The sequence below is a fragment of the Siniperca chuatsi genome, linkage group LG3, assembly GCF_020085105.1.
Source record: "Siniperca chuatsi isolate FFG_IHB_CAS linkage group LG3, ASM2008510v1, whole genome shotgun sequence".
Taxonomy (NCBI): domain Eukaryota; kingdom Metazoa; phylum Chordata; class Actinopteri; order Centrarchiformes; family Sinipercidae; genus Siniperca; species Siniperca chuatsi.
In genome coordinates this window covers 23,309,122-23,335,318 of record NC_058044.1, presented here as the reverse complement: position 1 = coordinate 23,335,318, position 26,197 = coordinate 23,309,122, and the positions used below count along the sequence as shown (strand labels likewise).

The 26,197-nt window shown below is 39.4% G+C and overlaps 2 protein-coding genes across 2 annotated transcripts; both read left to right on the top strand.

The window, feature by feature from the left end:
- Positions 1-1,714: 1,714 nt before the first annotated feature.
- asf1bb (anti-silencing function 1Bb histone chaperone) lies at positions 1,715-5,540 on the top strand. Its single transcript, XM_044189935.1, has 4 exons — positions 1,715-2,060; positions 3,020-3,135; positions 3,287-3,463; positions 4,424-5,540. Exons 1-4 carry the CDS (start codon positions 1,952-1,954, stop codon positions 4,619-4,621), a joined length of 600 nt encoding a protein of 199 aa, XP_044045870.1. The 5' UTR covers positions 1,715-1,951; the 3' UTR covers positions 4,622-5,540.
- A 1,360-nt stretch (positions 5,541-6,900) lies between these two features.
- On the top strand, positions 6,901-26,174 carry prkacab (protein kinase, cAMP-dependent, catalytic, alpha, genome duplicate b). Its single transcript, XM_044189933.1, has 11 exons — positions 6,901-7,845; positions 9,542-9,603; positions 10,506-10,634; positions 12,672-12,770; positions 16,497-16,579; positions 16,859-16,985; positions 20,325-20,420; positions 21,147-21,269; positions 22,421-22,480; positions 22,592-22,696; positions 22,787-26,174. The coding sequence occupies exons 1-11, from the start codon at positions 7,800-7,802 to the stop codon at positions 22,910-22,912; spliced, it is 1,056 nt and encodes a 351-aa protein (XP_044045868.1). The 5' UTR covers positions 6,901-7,799; the 3' UTR covers positions 22,913-26,174.
- The last annotated feature ends 23 nt before the right edge of the window (positions 26,175-26,197 follow it).

Below are 26,197 nucleotides of genomic sequence, written 5' to 3'. Positions count from 1 at the left end.
ATTCATGGTCCCCAGAGGTTGTATCTTAAGGGTTTTGGTGATGCCCTGACTTTTTCTCTTGTGCCACCATGAGGTTCACATTTGTGGCTTTGAGTGAAATATCTCAGCAACTATTGGATGGACTGCTATGAAATCTGGTACAGACATTTATACCCCCTCAGTATGATTTGTAATAACTTTGGTGATCCATTAAATTTTCATCCAGTGCAACCACATTTTGACCACCAGGTCAAATTTTATTTCTCCAAACTTTGGTGTATGACCAAAAACCTACAAAAGTAATGACATTCCCATCAGCCTCAGCTATACTTTGTGTTTAGTGCTAATTAGCGAATGTTAGCATGCCAACATGCAAAACTAAGATGGTGAACATGGTAAACATACCTGATAAACATCGACATGTTAGCATCATGATTGTGAGCGTATTAGCATGCTAGCGACTCTTAGTCTTGTTATGAAATATTTCATAAATTTTCCTTTAGGGGGGCAGTGAAGAATTCATGTAGGTAATTCAGGAACCTTCGCCGAAGCCAAATTTGGACTTTTGTTTAAAAAAAACAAACACTAATTGTTGTGGATTCTTCTCCTTATAAGGATGTCGGATGCACGACTTTGAATTAAAGAATCAAATGTTTTTTTCTCTAAAGAAGATTGAGGAATTAAAATGTATGGAGCAGTTTAAAAGATACCAACAATTTAGTGTGTAAGGCATTGTGGGTGGTGGTTTTAACAGATTTTAATGCTCAGGGCTTAAGGATTAGTTTGAATAGTGTACAAAGAGTAGATTTTGTAATGAAGAGGATTGGATAGGTAGTGATAACTATCTAGTATGATAGACTTTAAGTTGATTTGACAAAGCCTGGCTGGGGCACTGAGGGTTGCAAAGCGAGTTAGTTTTGGTTGTGATGGAAAATGTGTGGAGATGGGGAATCTGACCATTAAACATTTCATTATAAAAAGAGAAGAAGGCTGTTAATCAATAATATAGAGCTTGGGCTAATACAGCCCCAGTTTGTGCCTCTCGTATTACCATTACATTCGAGACACAAAGGTAATCTTTTGATTCTCCGAAATATAAATAGGCCTACCTGGTGATCTTTAAAAACCCAGAAGGTTGTTTAACATTGACTGCTGTTCTGAAGGAATTTTCAATGAAAAGACATGTCCCTGGTCTTTTTGTACAACACAAGAAAAATATGAAAGCAATTTTGTATGAAAATATAAAATAGTAACATGATACTTTTCTTTTGGTTCACACTGTAGCAAAAACATCTAATTTCTAGCTACCATAATTGTTTGTATTAGGAAACTTAGTTGCAATTTGAGAGACGAGATAAAATATTTTTTTATTGTGCAGCAAACAGAATATTTTTTATCCAGATTGTTAAAAGAGTCCGTGAGGATACTGGAAATACATTCTGGGTTTATATTCACTGTGTATATATTTTTCAGAGAAATGGATGCTTACCTCTGTCACTACAATGTAAAGGTAATACATGAGAGACACAGACTGTGGCTAGAGCTAACGATGGTTTCTCCTTAAACATTACTGGACGAGAGCAATATTAAAACAAAGACATTTTTTAACGGCCTCCATCAATTAACGGACTTAACGTTAACATTTTGACCTGTTATTTAACAAGTGAACGTTGGGGGGCAGCAGCACGCCACGATGAAGCGTAGTAGTCTGTCAGAAATAAAGACGGCGAAGATGAGAAAGTGACGTACTTCCTGTAGCCCAGCCGCCGTCGGGTCATGTCCATGGATGTTCTCGGAGAATAAAAGACTCACTAACGTTAACTACATCCTTGAAGACAGACAACGCCAGAGCGTGTGAACCAACCCGGGAACACAGCGATAGTAAAGTGCCGAGTGACTCGTTAAACTTTGTTCACGTAAGAGAAAAGCTAATTAGTTTTCCAGATTGAGGTGCCTAAGAAGACGATACGCTATGGCCAAAGTACAAGTGTTAAATGTTGCTGTGCTGGACAACCCGAGCCCTTTTGGAAATCCGTTTCAGTTTGAAATTACGTTTGAATGCATGGAGGACTTGCCGGAAGGTTAGTATTGTTTTCAGCTAACGTTAACGTCAATGCCAGTTAACTTACTGTTTGTTAGCTATTGAATACTAGCTACCCTGTCTGGGCGTATTCTGCTTAAGTGGTAAATTGCAGATAGATGGGGTGCATCGTAAGTAATCAAGCTGTTTTCTTCGATTATATATCACTGATTAATGATATTTCATTTGACGTGTTGTTGAAAATTGGCGCTGGCGCGTTTGGGCTCAGCGCCCCGCCTCCTGCCTGCAGCGATTGGTTCGCGAACGTTCTTCGGAGTTTTTTCCGAGAAGCTGATTGGTTGATCACGTTATGTTACTCTAGCAACAGACAAGCTCAACGAGTTGCCGCGAACCGCGGGGAGAGATAACAGGGAAGCATCAGTAGCATGTATACTGGGAATGCATACAGCCAGTTTACCTGTGCTGACATTAACTGTGCGGCTGTATACAATGGACATATTAAGTGCCATCAACCTGTGTAATGAATGTAGTGCATTTCTGAGGTGAAAACGACATATTTATAGTTTTTGATTGATGGTTTAAAACATCTAATTTAACCGTACTGTCTAGAGATGCACTGACAGTTCTCTATTTTTAATTTTTTTTATTTTATTTTTAAAATAAAATTTTAAGTTGTGTAGGAAGTCAATGGCACTCATTTTGTTTTTTGAATGATTATATCACACACAGGTCTGAGAAGAGTATCCAGCATTGGTATACACTGAAGATGTTATTCTGTTGTAGATAGTTACAAATAAATCCTAGTGGTGTGGTTCAAAATATCTCCATTTTCTGCTTTTCATAATTGTATAAAAAGCTGCTGGCTTGCTTGGATACCTTCACGCACAGTGTCTAGAGATAGAGCTAATGCCCCTTCATCAATATCATTACCTGTGTGTAACTCGTATTCCTTATAAACAGAACTAAACCTTTAAGTCTCACTATTATGTGTGATGTCAGATCTGGAGTGGAAGATCATCTATGTGGGTTCAGCTGAGAGTGAGGAATACGACCAGGTTCTGGACTCTGTTCTAGTTGGCCCAGTACCAGCTGGCAGACACATGTTTGTGTTTCAGGTAAGTAAGCTGTGGACACATGTTACCTTTCATTCTGTTTCAAAATATAGCTACACCACAGAACCCATTGAATACTAGGACTAAAAATCAAATAAGTATAGGTAAATGTAAGTAATTTCCTCTGAGTTTGTGTTCCTGTCTGCCCCCTCAGGCTGATGCTCCTAACACAGGGCTGATTCCAGAGAGTGACGCTGTAGGAGTGACAGTAGTCCTTATAACCTGCACCTACCGTGGACAGGAGTTCATCCGCATCGGCTACTATGTCAACAATGAATACACAGACCCTGAACTACGGGAAAACCCACCTCTCAAACCAGACTACACTCAGGTAACATACACGCACACACACACAAAAGCCATGACAGTAATTGATTTCTGTCATGGATAGAAACGTAGGGGACCTGCTCGCAACAATGTGTACTTACTGGACTGAATCACAGAACAGATCTGTCTTACTTTTATGTTTAAATTACTGCAATACCTGAGCTGCAGATAGCTTAAACATATGGTACAGTACATGGGCCATGCTTGTGAAATTGTCTATTGAATTATACACTATTGTCTACTGCCCTCTGGTGCTCTGAAATTGAAGTTACAGGCAACAGTAGCATCAAGAAAGAAGTATAACAAACTGTTTACAGTAAATGTATATATTTCTTCAATTTGTTTTATCTTCATTCTAAAGGAGGTATCAGGTGATGCACTATATTGTATCATTTCACCAGTGGTATCAACGAAATCTACATTATATATTAATCCATAGTAGGGAGGCTTCCTAGTAAAATAGTGTTAAAATGTATATTTTCTGCCTCATCCTATTCACTCCTACTTTTTAATTATTCCACCATAACGTAACATAACATAACATAACATAAAATAACCCATAAAATTACAGTTCTGCATACTTAAACAAAATAAACAACAACTACCGACAGTCATAGTCCTTAAAACCTTAACTAATGTGTTGACACCAGTTAGAGTGTCAAAATTAGAAAAATAACAGCTTCAATCCTTGAGGAGCTACGTTAGCTTTAGTGACGGTTGCGTCCAGTTACCTAAAGTTATAGTTCCCTCAAACAATGTAATGTAACAATGTAAGATGCATATCAGAGGGGATTTACAAGTGGGCCAGGGTCTGACCTAGCTTTGTTTATGGAAAGTGTTTGTGAAACTTGACCCATTTTTGGAGCTAAAAGTCAAGATACCTCAACCACCACTGCTTTCATTTGGAGCATTCTTTATAAACCGTAATTCTGACACTTCACTGTTGTTGCTTTCATTCTCTCAGCTCCAGAGGAATATTTTGGCCTCCAACCCCCGTGTCACACGCTTCCATATCAACTGGGAGGGCTTGGCAGACAAGATGGAGGACAGCGAGAACGTTGACCCATCCCACAACATCAGCGGCATGCTCCCTCCGTCCTGTATACCCGGAAAGATGCCACCTCTTGGACTGATGCCAGACAACTCCATGGACTGCATGTAAGAATCATCAGATTAAGATAATGGACAAGAACTCTTATCTATAAACTCACCCACATCGCAAACACACATTTGGACAAGGAGGCCATGGATGTATCAACGTAACATGTGGACATTAACAGGAAGCAGGGACATTATTTTTATACAGCATATACAAATGGGATTGATCTGGAATTGTTGCAAACTGTTTTTCTTTCTTGTTCACTCTCTTTCAACACACACACACAGATGTGCACAACCAACATTGCCTTAATTGACCATATATTTGTCTTGGATGATGTTGAAGCTGGGCCAGATAACGTTTGAGTCATCAGGGTGGGGCGATCTTAAGACAGGACCACCATATCCTCACCTGTTTGGTATCCATACTGTGCTGTTCATTTTGTCCTCTTGAGCACTGATCAAAGCTATGGGCAGTGCTCTGTGTGTCAGAATAGATCTCACTAGCTGCTCATAGTAAAGCATTTCATTGTTCTGAAGGTTTGTCTCATCTGACATGAATTTGTAGCATCTGGAGTACCTGTGGAAACAAATCTTGGGTTTAAAATATGGGCTATGTTCAGGGGCCTGTTGCAAGAAGTAGCTTTACTTAGTGTTATCTGAATAGCTTATGCAGAGAACAACCTTGTACTTACAAGTGTTACCCTTGAGTTATCCAGATGAGTCAGTAACCTGCTTCTTCAAACATGCTCCAGTTCAGATAATGTTCTACAAAACATGTAGGTAAAGGAGATGAAGGAGAAATGGATGCCATATTGCTGTCAAGTTGTTTGGATGATTTAAGCATACTGTAAATAATGTTTTCCCAGCGCTTATTTTGTCTTCAAGATGAGAAGACATATTTTCTTTTTGTACTTACTATATATTCTCTGCCTCAACATTTGTAACAACAGCCATGGGGTTAATAAAGTTTCTTTGGTGGACCTTGTGCTGCTTTCTGAAAATCACCACATCTTTACTTACACCTGCTTTCCACCTTGACTAGCGAGGAAGGAAGCACTGCAACAGCAGCGAGACTGAGAATGAGTGTGTGTGCATCAGCCCACTCTTTCCCCTCCCCACTCTGGTTCCTTTCTTTTTTCCAATTTCATTCATAAAATGCAGCAGCGTCACTCTGCCATTTTCACTCTAGCCTCATGTTGCTAGGCAACTGCAGCACAAAAGGGATGGGGACTGTCTGCTCTCACCCATTTTATCTTAGTTGAAGGGACTAACCCCTCCGTCCATCTATCTGTTACCTCTGTTTGCTTCTTACATGTCTACACTGTTTAGCAAGACTTAGTGAAAAATGTGGTTATAATAGCTAGATGCCAGGTTTATGCTAAAGATTTGCTGGTTCCAGCTTCTGAAATGTGAAGCTTTGCTGCTTTTCTCTGTTTTATATCACTGTAAATTGAATATATTTTGGTTTTAATCTGTTGGGAGGACAAAAAAAGGAATATGAGGACGTCATCCTTTGAAATAAAGTTTATAGTTGCAGCCTGAGACTAGTTTTGGATTCCAGATGTGTTAGAGAAATGACACAAAGGTGACACAGACACCATATATACAGTATATCAGGCAAGCACTCAGTAATTGTTTAGAGCATCTATAATAATGTTCAGAATGCATATCACAAGATATCACAAATGTAGGGCTAAATATGTAAGTGTAGCTGATACAGCTGTGGTAGTTTGGGCACCTTTTACATAATAAGGTAGGTGGCTGTAGAGCCCTAATATGATGGTGTCAGACCCTGTGTAGCTGTAGGGATCTCTTATTTATAGCTTGGGTGTTTGTTCATGGGCCAGGGGTCCTTTTTAAATGCCGATTTTTTTTTTCCCAGCACAAGCTCAAATTATTATTGAAATTAGATATTCAGATGCAAATCTATGTGAAATTGTGCCTTTTGAGGATCCTGATAATACGGGGCCCTGTAGGCACACCAGGTGTGGGGCGAGGATGACCGAGATGCTGCTGGAGGATTCTGACTGTAAAGGTCGTTGCTACACAGACAGTACATGGCTCTGCGTGTTTTCATCCAACACCGATTGTAAAAAGACTTTTATTTCTTGTGATTCATTTCCCACCAGATACACTCTTCCCTCCGTGCGCGGCTGTCTGCGATTTGTTTAGAAGTCCTGCCAGCCAGACCGCGCCGCGCGTGCGTTATATTCTGACCAACATATCTAAAAATAGCTCGCGGTTGACGTCACTTAGCCAAACTTGTATCAGTCGCTTGGCGGCGGTGAGGGAGTGTTTTTTTTTTTTTTTTTTGGAAGAGGGGGGGCATTCTTGTCAACCGCTGCTGACAGCCAATAGATATCCTCGCATTCACCGAGATTCCCACGGTTCGACCGCGCCAAGCCAATGGATGCGAGAAACCGGAGAAAGTGGGCGCGTACATCGTCGGGAGGAAAATAATCGGTGACGTTCCCCTCGCTTGCTTATTGTTGGGCGGCGGGACGTTGCCGTCTTGGATAGATTGCGAAGGGCCAATCACAGTGCTCCATGGGACAACGCCGCAGAGAGGTGACCAATCCGTAGCCTTGCTCCAGCTGTCAATCAACCCAAGCTCTGGCGAGTAGGCGGGATGTTCGCTCGGCTGTAGTTCCGTCATCTCGCTCGTCTCCGAGGCTACAGGGGGCCAATGTTGATTTGGGCGAATTCCCGTCGTTGTCGGACCCCGCCGAGGTTCAATTTTTAAAAGTTGGGTTCGGTAACGAAAAGTGGCAGGCTTTCGATTGAGAATATTGCATCCCCGCCGTCGGTATCGCTGTTTTTTGGGCTGGGGGAGAGGTGGGGAGCCGGGGGGCCTCGCTCGGAGGGGGCTGTAAGGAGGGACAGGAGAAGACTGGATCCTCCGCGTTCAGGCCAACTGCGCCGAGGTCGGCCTGACAGTCCAGTGAAGCCCCAGCGACCGACATACCACAACGACAGCCCCCCCGTGGACTTAAGCTCGATATCGGTCGCTGGTTGTTGATGACCGTGGAGTGAGAGAGACCGCTGCACTACCCCGTCTCGCCGTGGCACCGCATCAGTAGCTGTCAGGCTATTAAAGATCAAGACCTCGGCGGTAACGCTTGGTAACGGTTGCAGCTGGATTTAGGAAATACCGTTTAGACCTAATCGAACTACGACCGGCTTGAGGAGGCTGCAGAGCGGCCAAAAAGCCACGGATCGCCCGTTGACAAGTTGTCATCATGGGCAACGCGCCCACGGCCAGGAAGGGCAGCGAGATGGAAAGCGGTGGGTACCATCGCCAGTACACATCACTCCTGAGCAGCACCTGCTCGGTTACAGCCTCGTGAAATGATCGGAGACGATGTGTTACAGCAGGCTATGTTAGCTTTACATAATAAGCCATACACTGTTAATTAGAGGCCTGTTCCTGTTTTCTAATTCATTAAGATCCACTCTACGTCCATGACAAGTCCCTGCTGCAAACGAATTAGCTTGTGCCATGCAAGCTCCCAAGAACCTAAATGTGATTAATTTAAATTCAGGAGCATTATATCTACATATAGATCAAAAGTAAATCTTTCTTCAAATGAGGCTCAGAAGTACTGTTCAGTTTTGGGCATTTTTATTTTATTTTAGTGGATGCTAAGGTAAGATGAAGCAAGATGAAGTGCTGTTTCCATAGCCAAATCTCTGTATGAGCTACAAAACAGCAAACAGCGACTGTAAGCTGCAAGCATCTTGGCATATTCACTGTACTGAAATATTGGCAATATCACAACAGTCTGTGTCAGATATTTCCCAAACACTCTGGGCCTGTTGCTTCACTCCTTTGGAGAGAGATGCTACTGATACTGTGTGTGGGTGAGCTGACTCTAATCCATGTTGGGACTATTTTGTTTAGTAAACCCATACAAGTCTGCAGCTTTGACTGAGCTGGTCTGAGTGTGTCTGCTGTACTTTAAGTCCAATGGAAGGTTACTGTTCTGCAGAAGGATGAGAGTATGCTTATGTCAGATGCCACTGGACTGGTGTAGGGCTTTTGTTTTGACCAGGACATAAAAAGTACAGAAACATTTTTAAAATTTCTATCAGCAATGAGGCATAAAAATGGGTATATGGGTGTATCTCATGCTCAAGTCAGTCTGGGTATTGGCTGGCTGTGCCGGATACCATAAACATTCTACGAGCGTATGTGTGTGTGCTGCAGCCACTCACTGCTATTGAAACAGTGTCCAATCAACCCCATATGCTTTTCAACAAACAGCTTAAAAAGGCAACAGAGATGTTGAAAAGAGCATATGAAATATGCATTAAGAAGCTCTGAGTGTATCCAGTATCATACATTCACACCTGGGAACAGCCAGGTACAAACACACGTCATGTACTCTTGGTCACTGAGCAGCTTTTCCTGTGTTGATGAGGCTTTGGTACCTTGCTCAAGAGCGAGTAGCTTCTTAATCAGCACAGTTGGTGATTTTGAGGCACTTTCTTCTGCCTTCAGACGTCTTCAATGGACTTAAAAATTAAGTAACTGAATAGCACGTCATTGCAAACATTGACACATGACATGTCTTCTTATTTGGGGCATCTGTGTTGGTTGCGAGTAGTTGATTTTAAGATGACACAAAATAAAGTTTAATCTCAAACAATATAACTGAGTTCGAAACCAGCTTGGCACCTGTTTGCATGTCATCCTTGTCTCATTCTCAGTTTTTCCTCTTTCTATGTGCTGTGAGTATATCAAAGTCCAGAGATGCTCAAACAGGAAAATCATGCATTTATGACAAGTATTCTTAAAATGTAAGCAAGATATAAACAGTAACTGGTCTATATTTCTTAAAAAACACTGTCTCTCTACAATTGATTTCAGAAAACGTAGGAGGCATCCTACTATTTCTTTTCTGGTTTCTTTCACTTTTTACACACACACACACACACACACACACCACTAAAGCTGTTCTTGTGGTTTTGTCTTCCACAGTCAAGGAGTTCCTTGCTAAAGCCAAAGAGGACTTTCTCAAGAAGTGGGAGAACCCCGCACAGGTTGGTGTTTGGATGTATGTGTGTTCATCTAACACAACAGGAATGTGACATATATTTTCTATTGTAATCAGCTTTTTTTAGCGTCTATACAAACATGTAGGAGTCTGTGTGAGCAAAGATATCAAGGTGTTATGAGCATATTGTCTTATCATTTCTGTTGTCCAAGTTATTGATTTCAAGCAAATTATGTTTTTTTTTTTACGTGTGAAAAGTTTTGCCGAATGTGATGCATAGTATTGCATTGAACATTTAATTGATTGTTTTACATTTTTTTATATACCTTCACATATCACGATGAGTAATATATAGAAATTTTAGAACAATATTCTTATTATTAAAACTGTATCATCCAGCCCTAAAAATATGATGAAAAAGTTGCTGCTATGCAACAAAGCTTATAGACCTCCTAATAACAGGACACAGATAAGAGTATTAATATATTTTTTTCATTGTATATCTAACATTCTCTCTGACCCAAGTAGTTATGAAAAATAACACACTTGACATGTGACAGTTTTTTAATATAAACTTTGTGTGATGATTTCAGTCAGGTCACATTTTACAGGTTTGCATAACAGTATTAAATATGAATGGGATTTATATAAATATTCTGTACAGTGTATGTACAATATAGCCATGATTTGCATACTATAAACATATTATCATAAACCATACATACCATGTTTCATATACATTATATACTCTGTGATTACTGTATGTTGAATGCACATACACTCAGGCATTTGCTTACCTGTACAATACAAAAACATACATAATATAGAATGAATAGTCAGTGTGAGCATAGGACACATTAGAAAATAAAAAAATAATTTCCCACTCCACAACCCTCACCATCCCATTTTCACAAAAATCAACTAACCCTTTTTGTTTTGTCTGTTCAGAACACTGCTGGCCTGGAGCAGTTTGAGAGGTTGAAAACCCTGGGCACGGGCTCATTTGGCCGTGTGATGCTGGTGAGGCACAGAGAAACGGGACAGCATTATGCCATGAAGATCCTCAACAAGCAGAAGGTCAGTCCTGGTCAGGAGGGTCACAGTGGGATGAAGGGCGTTTAAATGTGTTTGTCATTTAAGGACACTCACCAGATCCTACAGGATGGTCATAGGAAATCTGGAAATGTCATTGATGTGAAAATTGTGCTCACAAGTCTTCAGACATTCATGGAGAAAAAATGCCTGAGGCTCTCTTTATATACGGTGCAACCTTTTTGAACCCACTTGTTCTGAAGCAGGCATCGGCCAGAGTAGCAGAGGTGAGGTTGTCTTTATGCAGATCATATCAAGTAGAGTCATTTTGATACCTAGTTTAGAATAAAATTGTGCCTGCGTTTCCGCCAGCTCCAATCCCCTCTTATGACATAATATTTATTGATAAATGTTTTTATAAGGTAAAATACATAGATGGGAATGTCTGCTTTGGGCTAATTGGCTAATCCAGTGAATTTAATACCTGAAAAATCAAGCTTCTTCATCACATTGATGCAAAAATCCTGCAAATCCAATATTTGCCATAAAGCAGTCCTGTGTATTGATTTGAAACACAGTCCAAAGACATGCAGGTTAGGTGACCTGGTCACTAAATTGTCAGTAGGTGTCAATGGGAGTGTGAATGTTCTCCGTGTATAAGTGCTGGCGACCTGGCAAACTACCTAACCAAGTGCATGCTGGGATAGGCTCCAGCCCTCCACAACCATGAAAATGATAAGTGGGTATAGAAATGGTGAGATGGATAGATTGTTGGATAGACACCTGTTGAATATAAATTAAAGTTGCTGTCTTTATATTTCTATATATTTTCACCTCATGACTTTGGCCCTCCTGGAGAGGAACAGCCTTCTGATGTGATTGGCCATTTTTGATGCCACCTGCTTAGACTATGTTCCTCCTACTCTTAATATATTCATCCAGGCCCATTTTCCAGTTTGTGCCGCTTTGCACCATAATTACTATATGTTTGTGTGTCTGATTACCCAAAGAGGAAAAATTTGTTTCCAACACCAATGTCTGACTTATTTCCAGAGAGTCAGCTTGTACTTTTTTTCCTGTTTCACAAGAATAAAGCCTTTAAACATTTTGTAAATATTGGAAATATCTGTCCAATATGTTATCTTCAGATAGTCAAGTATCTAATGTGAAAACTACATCTGGTATATAAAGTTGCCTTTAAAGCAGTAGTGTGTTAAATAAATAGTGCCAGGTGAACATAACCAGAAAGAGAACTTAACTGAAGCATTCTTTGAAAGATATATAATTTGAATGTAGATGCTTGCACTAAATATAATGCCACACACTAAATACATTGCAATACAATAAAAATGTGGAGTCTTGTGCTGAGGCTGTTGTGACCTGAAGGAGGCAGACTGTAAGGTTTCAGAGCATCTGTACACTGTTATTGGGATAAAATTGGAAGAAAACTAGAGCATTGATACTGGTGTAAATTGCCTTGTCACATGTTAGAAAAGTTTATGCAGGTGGAAAAACATCATTAGCAAGTACTTTTTACAAAATTAAAAAAATATATTTTAATTCTACCAATGTCATATGAATTATGTATTTATTTACCTACTTATTTATCTGAAATAAAAAAATATTATTATACAGATATACAGAATTATGTATATGCATGTGTCATTATAAAAGAATGGAAGAAACAGCTCACAGATATAGCCCACAGATTTTTAAGACTAATTTGAACAGGGGTGTTTACTTTTCCCAACATTTCCTTTGTAGTACTATGACCTTTTGGCCCTCTTAGTTGGCTTTTCCTATCTAAGTCAAAACTTTTTTCTGAGTCTAAAGAAGTACAACTACATAGCAGCTTAGGACAGTGTCCCACAGTGTTCATATTGGATGGAAACAGAAAAAGTTATATTTCTTTAACAACAAGTGTTGGACCAGGGGCTGTTGACTGTTAATGTACTTGTTAAAGAGAGCTAAGATTATGCTGCTCTGATAAAACAATAGTTTATTTTTGTTGATACATGATTTCAATTTTGCATACATTTTTTATATGATACAATATAAACTCTCTCTTTCTTTACCTTTCAGGTGGTGAAGCTCAAGCAGATAGAGCACACTCTGAATGAGAAGAGGATTCTTCAGGCTGTCAGTTTTCCTTTTCTGGTGCGGTTAGAGTACTCATTCAAGGTACAGAGAATATTAGATGATGCAAGCCTGTGTTGACGATGACTGACTGGATAGATTTTCCTTCCATCCGCTCATCAGTTTGCCCTCCATCCCTCATAACCAGCTTTTAAGATACTATTTGTCTTTCCCTACATTTTGGTGAAGCTGGTCCATTGAAAAAAGAAATAAATGTTTTACCCCACACATGCAGTTGTCTTATGGCAAGTGAGCAGTTAAGCATCTGCCTTTCATGAGTGTGCAGAAACGCGTACTGCTTGGCTGTCATTCAGCAAAACGAGTGCCGCAAACAAGTTCTGGCTTATGATATGGAAGCCTTCAAGTGTGGCTGTTCGGTTGAGTTATAAAGACTTTTGCCTTCCGTCGTAGTCGGATGACACTTCGTACGAACTAATTCTTTTCTAGCATAACCCGACTCTTACAGTCTAGGTCATTAAATTACATCACATTCTCTATAATTGCTTAATTGGAACAGTATCTATAGAAAGAGTCACACCCTGTCTGCTGAAGACTCTATTTGTAAGGACCCAAACATTGCATGTGAAGTTTAAACCTTTGTAACTTTGTTTGGTGTCAAATATTATTTACTTACAGAAAAAAGAGATGGCTTAGGCCATAATGTAAAAATTGGTGTTGTTTCAGAACCTCCAAAACTGAGAAAATAATGATAATAATGATTTATTTGTCGGACGATATTGGCCTGTCACAGATATATCGGTATCAGCGTATATGTTGTCTGATATGAGCTGATATGAAAACTTTGTTTTTACAGAATGTAATGCAAAAAAAAAAGGGTAATTTAGAAATGGTGTCATCACAGTTTGTTCATCAGAGTGCGCTCCAACTTCATTGTTTACAATACTATGGGAGACAAGAAGCAGCTCTCAGCAATGGCAACCCTTTAATGACATTCAACGTAGGGAACAAGAACTCAAAAATGCTGTAGCAAAATACAGCTGAGGTCAAGAAATGTAACAGCCACCTTGCTAAGGATTAAAACTATAAACCAGCACAAAAAGGACAGTTACCAACATAAGCCACAGACACATTACAAACACTAACAAAAAGTAACATTTGCATTTTGGAACATAAAACATAAACTACTCAGTCCAGCACTAGGCACAATGGGAAATTAGGGCCATTGCTACAATACTCTTAGCACAGTCTGCAGCACGCGTCAGAGTGTGCATCACAGCTGAACAGACGGTGGTGCGGAGTTAAGCATTGTCTTCATGGTAAGTTGCTAACTAGTTTGTGAAATACAATGCTGGAAAGTTAATAAACAATGACCCCATAATTTTCCCTTTTCAGTATAACTCTAATATAACCCTGTCCCTAAAAAAACGTCATGCCACTCATGCTTATCACATCTGTTTGCTGTGTTAGCGAGGTAGCTAGCCAACTATAGTTTGTAACGTAGCAGATTGAAAGGTAAGCATCCTAGCATCTCTTCCCATTCATTCTGCAGCTCAGCAGACAGTGGTGCGGTAGTGGTTTGAGTCTGTTGAGTGTTGACTTCACGCTACGTTGTTACGTAACTTACTAGTTGGTGAGATGCAATGCTGGAAAGTCATGTCACATGTCATGCTTATCATACTTGTTTGCTACATTAGCTAGCTAGCTAACCACGTAACTACTTTCATACCTTGTCAGTTGAGTGGAAACTTATGTGTAAGCATCTTAGCCCATTTTGCCTATACTTTATAACATTAATAGTGTAACGTTACATGTGTTCAAACTAGGGTTGCAGCTATCGATTATTTTAGTAATTGTTATTATTATAATATATTATTATTCCATTGATTAATCGAGTAATCGGATAAGAAATGCTTTTGCTTTATTAAAGAGCAATAGTAAATATGCAAAAGAGAAAATGAGACAGGTCTCTTAAAATGAACAACTAATTGGTTTCCTTTTTAGAAAAATCTGCATTTTTATTGCTTAAATTGCATACAATAATATCTGTCAAAACTAAACATGAAACAACATTTAGTGCATTTAAGTGCCATATTGCATTCTGGGTTTTAAAGAAAAACAATTCTGAAATGCAAAACCTTTTGCAATACCTTTTGCTTTAAAAAAAGGTATATATACTGTACATAATTTTCACATCTACACATAATTTTCAACCTCACTACAGCTCAGGCATAATGTAAGCCTGTACTGTCTTCTTTGTGGCATTTGTAGGAGGCAAAAATGAGTGGACAGGAACTGACTATCATAATAATAAATAACATGAATGAAGCACAGGCTTTCACAAATTAACTGCAGCATTTTATTTTCTGTCTCTATCTTGAACAAAACCTAGCTAACTTAGGGACATAACTAGCCACCACATTGATTTACGTTGTTAACTAGCCATTACATATATGCCATAATTAGCGTAACCTACATTCTTTATTAGCCTTCATATACCTTGTGTCGGGTCCACTCTGTGGACTGGATGCATAGACTGAAACGTTATGCTTTCTGCTGAGATGCTGAAGCATAGATGTTGTGCTATTGTGGTAGGCTAGTTCAGTTTTACAATAGACACACTGTACAGAGTTTTCGTGGACACTTTCTGTCGCTTCAAGCTTCAATGCAAATAATTTGAATTGATGATTTTTAGTAATCGAGTTACTTGAGGAATTGTTTCAGTCCTAATTTACACCAAACTGTTTTGTTCATGACTCGCAGTTTGGTACGCCCTCCAAACCGAACAGTTCCAGTCGTTGCATTTCGGCCGTTATATTGATATCGTAGTTTTTTACTTTTTTACTTCCTAATATCGGTATCAGCCCCAAAAAATCCAGTATTGGTCAGGCTTTATTAAAGACCACTTACAAGTATTTATAGTGATCAGCAACAGAACCTCTTATCACCACAACGCAGGCCTACTGTTTGTTTTTATTAAAATCTATCTCTTTAGTCTTGTTAACGTTTAACAGGTAATTCCTGATGCAATAATCTGTCAATTTACTGATCTCATCCTACTTATCTCTTCCATCATCATTGACAATTAATCCTATTAACGGTGAGTCATCTGCAAATATAGAGTGAAATGAGCTTGGTCTACTACATGCTCAATGACCACGAGTGTACAAACACATGCTCTCTATTCTTCAACATTTTCACGACCCAGCTTTGTCAGTGGCTGTCAGCTAACCCAGCTGATGGCCATACTCCAATTAAGGCCTTATTCAGGTTAAGCTGTTTAGATGCACCTTGGATGCCCGGGGATTGAATATCCTTGATGCCTCAAATAAACCTATTAACAGAATATTCCTGTCCACGTGCCTCGTCCTGCACACAGATGGAAGAGTCAACCACATACACACATTAACTCAGCTTAGTTAGATATATCTGACAGTAAGTTGTATTTGCAGGTGTCAACCAAGAAGTTGAAGGTTAAGAATAAAATCCTACTTTATAATATAAAGCTAATGTTATTTAGGTCTGTTAAAGGGTCTAAAGGACATACGTTCTGCAAACCAGGTTTTGGAAATATAACATGCCTACATCAATGTTTAATAGACACAGTTACAGGCACCTTTTATTGAGGCATTTATATGGTAATAACTGAAATAAAAGTCAGTGGATTAATTTTAATTGACCCACTAAATACTGTTTCCATGTTGTCCAGTTGCCCATCCTGTGTTTGCATGTGCGTGCCTGTAGTGCGTTAATACATGTGTGTATCTGACTGAGTGAGTGTCACTAACAGGTCCTCTGTCTTCCCTTCCCCAGGACAACACTAACCTCTACATGGTGATGGAATATGTACCAGGTGGAGAGATGTTCTCCCATCTACGGAGAATTGGCAGATTTAGGTTAGTGTCTGTATGTATTTTATAGGCACATACAGAGGTAAAATGTAGAGCAGCTCTGTAAACCTCTATTCTGTTCTTTTCTATACAGCTCTGTTCTCTTCAGGTCTGTTTCAGCTCGACTTATTTAGCTTTGTTCATCTCTGTTCTGTTCTGTACCGTACACAACTAAACTGCTCTCTTTCTGTCTATCTGCCTCTGTGTGTGTGTGTGTGTGTGTGTGTGTGTGTGTGTGTGTGTGTGTGTGTGTGTGTGTGTGTGTGTGTGTGTGTGTGTGTACAGTGAGCCTCATGCTCGGTTCTACGCTGCTCAGATTGTTCTGACCTTTGAGTACCTGCACGCTTTGGACCTGATCTACAGAGACCTGAAACCTGAAAACCTGCTCATAGACCAACAGGGCTACATACAGGTAAATAGCACCTCATGCAGTAATTTACAAAAGCTGATCATAAATAATTACTTCCTCAAAAAGTTGTTGGCTAACTACAATTTACTTCTTTATAATTCGTGCATGTATTCATTGAACCTTTATACCTCAGTGGGAGGTATGCTAAACAATGCTGTTGAGATTTCAGGCTTTCTAAACATGCAAACATGCAGTTTTTAGTTCATCACAGCATCACATTCACCAACATTTTACACCCACACCCAGTGGTACTCTTTATGTGCTGTCTTTGGGGCTGTTTATCACTTTATACATGGATGAAATACACAGATAAAGCTTTATATGTGAGGCTAACTTTAGTATTTGCTGCTAGCTCGATCTAAGTGGGACCACCCCACCTGAGTCAGCTTGTACTTGGTAGTTAACTTTACTTGCCAAGTGTTAACATGTAGTAACTCACTGAAATATTATATAAGATGTGGGATATTGTTACCATTGTTATAATATGCGAAATTTAATTGAAAATTGAATTTTAATCAAAATTTCTTTTCAATTAAGATTTTGGCTTCCAGCGTTTTATACCAAGATAATCGAGATAAAACGATTATTACGCTGCATTGCATTTTGTCATTCATTGTCTATGTAGAAAGCCCTGTAATGCATTCTGGTAACGTAGCATAGCGTTGCATTTTAAGACGGGCTGTCACTTTGGCCATTTCTCATTTGCATAAAGTTGAATCTAGGTTACTTTATGCAAATCAGGGCCGTCCAGCGCAACTCGCCCGCCTCTGGAAAATTCCCAAAAAACTTTTAAACTAACCATTGTCGATCTAAAATTAAGACAGATTCAGCAACTGCATGACTTATTTCTTGCTGAAAATGTTTTCAGAAACACATTTCAATCAGTTATTTTTGTAATAAGAGAAAGTTTCCAAACCAGCCGCCATGTTGGTCCGATTTGAAACCTGGGAGCAGACAGCCCACAAGTGAAAGCGTTTGTCCAATCAGGTGCAGCCAGAAAGTGTTTCTTGTTGTGTTTCAGGGAAGGAGAGAGCCTTGTCAGTGCCCGATCTGTACCAGCTGCCCGATCCATTCTGCACATGCGCAAAATAGGTCCTGTCAGTCAAAGAAGGTTACCGCAAATGTTCAAAATACTAAAACTAAATCTTTTAAATCAAGATAACAAAATGGTTTTTAATCATTGGAAATTAAATAGTGCAAACATATGATGATCTTGTAGAATATGATGCATTGCTGTAGATTAAACTACCCAACAGTATATAAAGTAGTTAAAATTAGCTCAACCTTAAACATCTACAGCAGTAAATGCAACATACACATTAATGCAGCAGTAATATTAATCCAGAAACATCATTTATAATAGTAAAACACTGACAGGGAACATTTTACGGCACACTGAGTACTTGCAGAACTTTTACTTGTAGTATTTTCACAGTGGGGTTGGTATTAGTACTTTTGCTTAAGTAATGGACTTGAATACTTCTTCCACCTCTGGTTAGCACACCCACAGTCTAACTGCACCTGTGTGTTCCCGGCTGAGCCTTCCCCTTTAAAGAAGGTGGCCTTGTGGGTAACCAGTGGTATTGTTGTGAAAGTGAGCCCCTTTCCCTTACGTTAACATTACTTGAGTCAGCCCTAAAGTGTCTAGTTGAGCTCAGGTTGCAGTATAAAAGTTACTGGACGGCTTTGTGTTGTGTTTGCTGCCACAGAAAATAAATAAAAACTCCCTATTTATGTAACATTACTACAGTCTAAGTTAAAAATAGAGAACTCTATAACAGAAGATTACTGTGATTTAAAAATAATGTATTATTTTTATATTACATGTATAATTACAACAACTTTCATAATGACATACTATCTGGAACATGTATTTTTCATATATTGAATTAATTGTAATGAATGAACACAGAATTTAAAAAAACTGAAAAAAAAAAACTTTTTTTCTGTTTTTAATTACAAATGAAGTATGGAATATCCGATGATACATGGACCGAACTATTACATTTCCAATGATTAAAAAGCATTTTGTTATCTTGTGTATGTAGTGTTGTTTAATGTCATTCAAATCACAAGTAATTTTGAATGGGCACATTTGCGGTAACCTCCGTTGACTGACAGGACCACTTTTGCACATGCGCAGAACGGATCGGACACTGACACGTTCACCTGTCTCTCCTCTGCTCCACTCCGTGTGTGCCCCCGTCAGCCCATCCCCCCCAAAGCAGTCAACCTCAGGGAAACACAGCATTGCTGTCATCCTCTTGGCTCTAAGATGCCGTTTAAAGTTAATAATGTTGGATTACTATTTCTTATTTTATGGACTATTGGGGATAATGCACATATTGCCTAATAATAAAAAAATAAAGCTCCGAAAAGTTTTCTCAATAAATGCATGATGTTTCCTAAGTCAATGAATAATCGTGTTAAATAATTGTGATCTCAATATTATTGACCAAAGTAATCTCGTGATTATGATTTTTGCCATAATCGAGCAGCCATAATTCCCTGTCACTTAAAGTTCAGTTGAGTAACCTAGATATTATTTTGGCTATCATTTGAATTGGTTATTATTTTAACATAATAGAGTCATAAGGATGTAATGACAAAACTTAACATAGCTTCACAGTAGACTCCATGAGGCATCGACCAGTCAGGTTCAAAAAAGCGGATTCAGCTTTGTTTCACCGTACTACTAGCATGCAGTTTTTCAGTGCATTGTATGACTATAAATGGACAGTTATCTATCCTATCTAGCTTATCCTATATTTTCACTTCTACATATGTGGTTCTACCACACTTTTTAATGCCTGTTTGCTTTAGTTGTGTTATCATGTGGACCCCCATGTAAGCTGTCACTGCATTCCTCCGTCTCTGGTGCTGGTGAATACAGTGTCATCATAATCACTAGGAATGATGAAAATCAGACAGAGAATATTAAAGAAATATAACATTTAGGACTGTATTGGTGAATGTTTAGAAAGATGGGTATGAAATACAAAGTGTCTAGAAACAATCAACAATGACCAAGAGAGTGTGACTATATAAATAAATCCAACTATGATGGCAGTGTGAATTTGCAATTATCTATCTGTATTTGCTGAGTGGTCTGCTGGCACACTGACGGCTGTCTTGTAGAACACATTCTGCTGCCCTCTAGTGGTAAACAGTGAAATAACAACTGGTGAAAAATTCCTTTGCTGCCCCTAGATCCTTGCTCTTCTCCCTCTCTTTGCCTCTCTCTGTCATCTGGCTCTCCTTCTCAGATCAAATCAAATCAAATCAAATTGCTCTTACTCTGTTTCTCATTATTTGTCATTGCTCTTTCTTTTCCTCTCTCAGGTGACAGATTTTGGCTTTGCCAAACGTGTAAAGGGCCGGACCTGGACACTGTGTGGCACCCCAGAATATCTGGCCCCAGAGATTATTCTCAGCAAGGTGAGCCACCATTGTTCCCCTTTTTATCTTGTGAGTTACCAGCTGTGTCAAAATGTCAAAATGACATATTCTGCATTTGGACAAACAATGATATCAACCTTTTGCACAAAGTTAAAACACGTTACAACACTTTTCTTGATAGATTTAAATTTGAGTTGACACAATTGTAACACATGGTTGCTGTTATTTCAGAAATACTGATTCAAATCTTAAAGTGGTATTTATGGTCCTACCAGCCTGAGGATATGGTTCTAGGGATGGTGATGTTGGCCACTCAAGGCCTATCCTGTGCTTTGTTTGATCAGAAATGTGCTATTCGAACATGCATAATTGGCTTTTGTTTGATGCTTTTTAAATGCAACACGTGACAACAATCAACATGACATCTTTATTGATAGACAGCTATTTGCTTTCTGTAGGATGTCCTGTAATGGTTCTCGTCTTCAGTATAATATCAAAAAAATATTTTGACTAATTCATTACTGCCAGTGACCTGCAATATGCAACAATCATATCTCTTCCCTCTGAACATTTAGATGGGATGCACCGATTGTGTTGGAAAAATAAGATGTAGTCAAACTGAAGTGTAGGATGAATGAAGTTTAATAAAGCTAAACAATATTTTCAAAACAAAAACAACATTTTAAATTGTATATTGATTAACTGTCTACAATGCTGTCTCTTTTTCTCTCTACCCCTTTCCTCCTTGCTTGTTATGTCCACCAGGGGTATAATAAGGCAGTAGACTGGTGGGCGCTGGGCGTACTCGTATATGAGATGGCAGCAGGGTACCCGCCTTTCTTTGCTGACCAGCCCATTCAGATCTATGAAAAGATCGTATCGGGGAAGGTGAGTCTGACTCTGATTACCTCTCTGTGCAACATTCAGTATCTATTTGCAACATTTGCTGCTTTAAGCCAGAGTACCTACCACTCATCCCAAATCCCTGACTTCTTTCTGCTGCTTTATTGTAGAAAGGTATTTCAGTTTAGTTTATATTTACAGTATAGCTCCATTTTGAGAATAAATAAAAAGTTGAAATTACTCCTCAGTGGTCTTTGTCACTTTGGGTCAAGCATGTCTCTTTACACTTTGAAGGCAGGTATTTTACATAATATTATTGGCACTTCCAATATACTGTCTTCTTGTACTCTACTGACTGCTTTGGTTATTTTCATTTAAGGATAATAAAGATACAAACATTTAGTTATTTTCAGTTGTATTTTGGTTGGTTAGATTTTATTTCAGTTTTGTTTTAGTTTTAAAGAAAGATCAGTTCACCACCTGAATACAGAGGGTGCCTGCCAGGTGCTTCTGTTTTCTGTCTTAACAATATGCTTTCATTTACAGAGACACTTTTTTATAACACTTTATTGTGTGTCAGCGGTGCACACATGGGGTGAAAACACAGATGCAGAAGTGTTTTCTGTTCAGCCATGTTGGATATTGCTAGTCATACCACCACATGGGGCAGTGGTGGTCTAAACCACCTAATGTGGTGGCCTTGAGAAGCGGGTTTGGACACCGGATTCGATCCTTGGACCAGCCATATAAATCTGGGTGGGAAAAGTAAATGAGCAGTGCTTGTCCCTCCCTCATTACCACAGCGGAGTTTCCCTTGGGCAGGCCTGTGTGAATGTGTGTAACTGAGTGAGTGTCAACAGGGCATTCCTGAAAAAGAGAGCATTGCTCTCAGCCATACTTCCCTGCTTCAGTAAAGGTTAAAAACAGCGTCCTTTGTGCCAGAGGACAAGAGGAGCGTAAAAATAGATTTTCATTCGAATGTGACTATTTTTTTCAGCACACTTTGTTTCATTTGTCACTCCATACAATCACACATGGGAAGTGACTAGTTGAGGGGAGGTGAAGCATTAGTTACTTACTCTTTCTATATAGATATAATTAAATAGTGAGGGATTCAGAACGACAAACATCTGGTCACATTGCTGCATCTCACAACTTAACTGCTGATTCATTCTTCTTCTGGTCTTCTGTCTCAGGTGCGTTTCCCATCTCACTTCAGTTCAGACCTGAAGGACCTCCTGAGGAACCTGTTACAGGTGACAGCAGATATCTTTGTCATTCTGATGTTAAGGTTACGTTTACTTTGCTGCGTGTTCTGAATTCATTATAATGTAAAGGTGAGGAAAATGTATCTGTATTATCCTCAGGTGGATCTCACAAAACGTTACGGGAACCTCAAGAACGGTGTCAACGACATCAAGGGACACAAGTGGTTTGCAACCACTGACTGGATTGCCATCTACCAGAAAAAGGTAAGTGTGTCTGTGTGTGTATATTGTGTAGATGTGTTACCTCCACTCTGTAAACTTTGCTTCTTAACCGGTGCTTTTAATTGTCTTTAGGTGGAGGCGCCCTTCGTCCCCAAATTCAAAGGACCAGGCGACACCAGCAACTTTGACGACTACGAGGAGGAGGAGATCCGAGTCTCCTTCACGGAGAAATGTGCCAAGGAGTTTGCAGAGTTCTAGAGTTAGAGAGCGAGAGAGGATGAAAGAAGGAAGTAGGGAGAGTCAAAGGTAGGCTGGTCAAGTGGGAGACGTAAGGAGAGAGTACTGTCTCCTGTCCAATCACAAGCACCAGCTACAAAAAGAGTAAAAATGGGATAGAGAAGGGGAAAAAAGAGCAAGGAGACTGATAACCAGCAGTGTTGCCTTTTCTGTTGTGTTTCTGTTGTATTTTATTTATTATTCTGTCTTATTTATGGATCCCTTTATAATGAAGGTGTGCTTCAGATTCATGGGTGTTGGGAACCCCCGCTCATTTAGATTTGCCTCTACACATTCTCACACAAGATCTTCCCTGCTCTTTTATTGTTTCATTCATCATTTAGAGCAATCAGTCAGTCTGTTAATCCACTGCAGTCTGTTGGTCATTACATGAAGCCCGTTGAGTCATACTAGTTGAGGTCTCAGCCTGCACAAGTTTCTTAAACCGGCTAACTTGCTCTTTCTTTCATATCGTGGACAGCATACTTCGAGTCACTGGCATGATTGGCCAAAATAAAAAAAAATTATGCATTGTGTGCTCAAACAAATTTCGGTCAGAGACAGATGACAGGGGGAAAAGTCAGTTAAGTTTACAGCTGAGTAACTCCATCTACACTTCTTATCATTGTTAGCATAGCCGGGCTTCTTGCATTATCTACAACACATCATGTCACGCTAACAAACAAGGAAATGTGGATAAGGGAACTCAAATATCTCAGTTTTAATGGTGTTGTGAAGGAACACCATAACATAATGGTATCTCAGGTTTGAACATATCACTAAATAGACATTTTATCAACATAAAGCATTAGGATTAGCATGTAAAGACGATGTGTGAAATGCTTGCGATATAGATTTGGGACTTTAAAGTTCTGGTTATCACTAAGAGAAACATAAGGGAATATTAAGACTTTTGGTTAGTGTATTCCACAGTTTCCCCTTCCAGATGATTTGGTTTTGCTAACTCAACAACTGTTTTGTCTTGAAAGCACTCGCTGTCCCTGCTCAGAGCTCACTTACTAGTCAGGTTGATTCGGCATTTTGAATCAACCGTTTGGCCCTTGCCAACTCCAACTAAAAGAGACCATCTGAGGCAGACTACCTCAAACTGCCTCTGGCTGGCGGTCACCAGAGCACTTTGACAAGTCCTTAAAGGCGGTCTGGATAGTGTGCTTTATGGTCTTTTATAGAAACCTGTGTTTCATGTTCATCTCCCCAGCACCCAGCCCGCTCCTCTTATCACTTGCAAAGTTGGACCACACAGCATGTGACAGTCTGATATGTGACAGCAACTCTATTCCCATCTCTGTGTTTACATGCACAGTTTTTGTTTAATTTAGTTTTTCATGTGGTGATGATGTAAAGATGACGGGCACTCCATTGAACAAGTGAGGAAAAGGTAGACCACCTGGAGTTGAATAGAGCAGTACTGAGAAGAGACAAAAATGGTCTTAGTGGTATAAGCTGCCTATTTAAAGTACACGCCACTTTGGGCACTTAAAGTGTCCAATGCCTCCTTGCTCCTGGGCTATGATGGCAAAGTACTGAATGCCCAAAATGGTGGTCATTGTAGGATTTTGTCATTCAGAATTGATAAAATAAAGTGATTCTAGTGTTTCAAACATTCAAATGCCTTCTAATTTGGTTCATACAGGCACTCCCATTTTCCTCTGATCATTTTAAAATCCGGATATTTTGATTCACACGAGTCCTTCCTGTCCAAAACAGTTCATATATGGGGGGAAAAAAAAACATTTGTCCCACTCTCTGTACGTTGTGTACAGTATCACTATGCTGGAATATATTACATGGCCCCAGGTTTACTGTGTGGTAATTTGATTCCAACACAAATTAATTTAGGAATATGCAGCATGTAAGCACAGTAGCCGCTGAATTAATGAAGGTCTTAAAGGGCCACGTCAGTGATTCAGTATTACACTTCCATAAAACTTGCAAGAGACTTGCAGCAGAGGCCTAGATATCCTGACTATTATGCCGTGTTCACGTCATACGGGATGGGTGGTAGAGATGAGGAATATTCCCATGTTAACGACTTTCGATTGTTGACATCATCTGACAACTCAAGAAGGTTGTATGATAACTGAGTTGGCTGTTTTAGGGTTTAAAATACTGTGCATTGACAAAATGACATTATATCCATTAAATTTGGGTTTAATTACATTGAACGACGGATTTTGGCTGACGTGAGGCATCCATGTTTGCTTGGCTTTCAGACACTTCTGTATTATTAGATGTGAAGTCGGATATATCGGAGCTTTTTATCAGTTTCCCAGTCGTTATTACGGTTTGGAAGTTGACGTGACCCTCTTTTATATATATGTATGTATATGTAAATATATACATATGTCCCTGTCTCACACACACACACACACACACAAATGCACACCAAATTACTACAAACAAATTGCTGCAGTGAACCTGGGGCTTTTGGGGGCCCCTGGGGAGTTGCCCTCTTTGCCCGGTTGGTAATCAGCAGCCTCACCAATATCCAGTAAATACGCTTTTGATTGATTTGTTTTCTATCAAAGAAATTAGTCACATACAAGGCAACCAACTTGTGACCAACTGGGTCCACCCCCTCCCCTATATTACCCTACTTTTCATATTTAGTGCTCAGATTCCACTTCTTTATCATTGTGAGAGGTGAAACAGCTGAAAAACTCAACATTTAATTTGACCTGAAGTCAAATTCATATTGGCAGATGGATGGTGGCAAGAGCTTCAAGGTGGATACACTCCTACTTGTAGTTATCAGCTGGCTTAGTGGTTATTATGGACTAATTTACAAACCTTTTATTATTATTATTATTAATATTATTATTATTAGCCTATTATTATTATTATTATTATAACCTTGTTGTAAACCACTTGTTGAGACTTTACATTCGCTGTATTTCCTCCATGTCAAGTTTAATGTTGACTATATCATCATGGACAAAATGTTTGAAGTTATAATACAATATTATTCTGTGTCTCCTCGATGTTTTTTGCAGTGATACAACTTCCTCTCGATGCAGGCACAATGCTGGTACATACTGTCGCACTTTTTAGGGAAATGAGACCCCAAAGTAAACCATGTTAACCCCCGCCACACACACACACACACACACACAGAGAGCAAAGGGAAGTGTCTAAAGTCACGAGAGCAGTGACATAAAAACACGAAGTGTAATATTTTGCAACACGAGTATCATTCCAATAAAGTTTTACTTGTAAAATTCTACTGAACTTGTGTGTGCTTCCTGG

Bases quoted from the DNA above. Each gene is read 5' to 3' on its own strand.
- prkacab (XM_044189933.1), top strand. From the start codon at position 7,800: ATGGGCAACGCGCCCACGGCCAGGAAGGGCAGCGAGATGGAAAGCG. The intron at 7,846-9,541 runs GTGGGTACCATC...TGTCTTCCACAG, and splicing joins GGGCAGCGAGATGGAAAGCG to TCAAGGAGTTCCTTGCTAAA. The intron at 22,697-22,786 runs GTAAGTGTGTCT...AATTGTCTTTAG, and splicing joins TTGCCATCTACCAGAAAAAG to GTGGAGGCGCCCTTCGTCCC.
- asf1bb (XM_044189935.1), top strand. From the start codon at position 1,952: ATGGCCAAAGTACAAGTGTTAAATGTTGCTGTGCTGGACAACCCGAGC. The intron at 2,061-3,019 runs GTTAGTATTGTT...GTGTGATGTCAG, and splicing joins CATGGAGGACTTGCCGGAAG to ATCTGGAGTGGAAGATCATC. The intron at 3,136-3,286 runs GTAAGTAAGCTG...CTGCCCCCTCAG, and splicing joins GACACATGTTTGTGTTTCAG to GCTGATGCTCCTAACACAGG.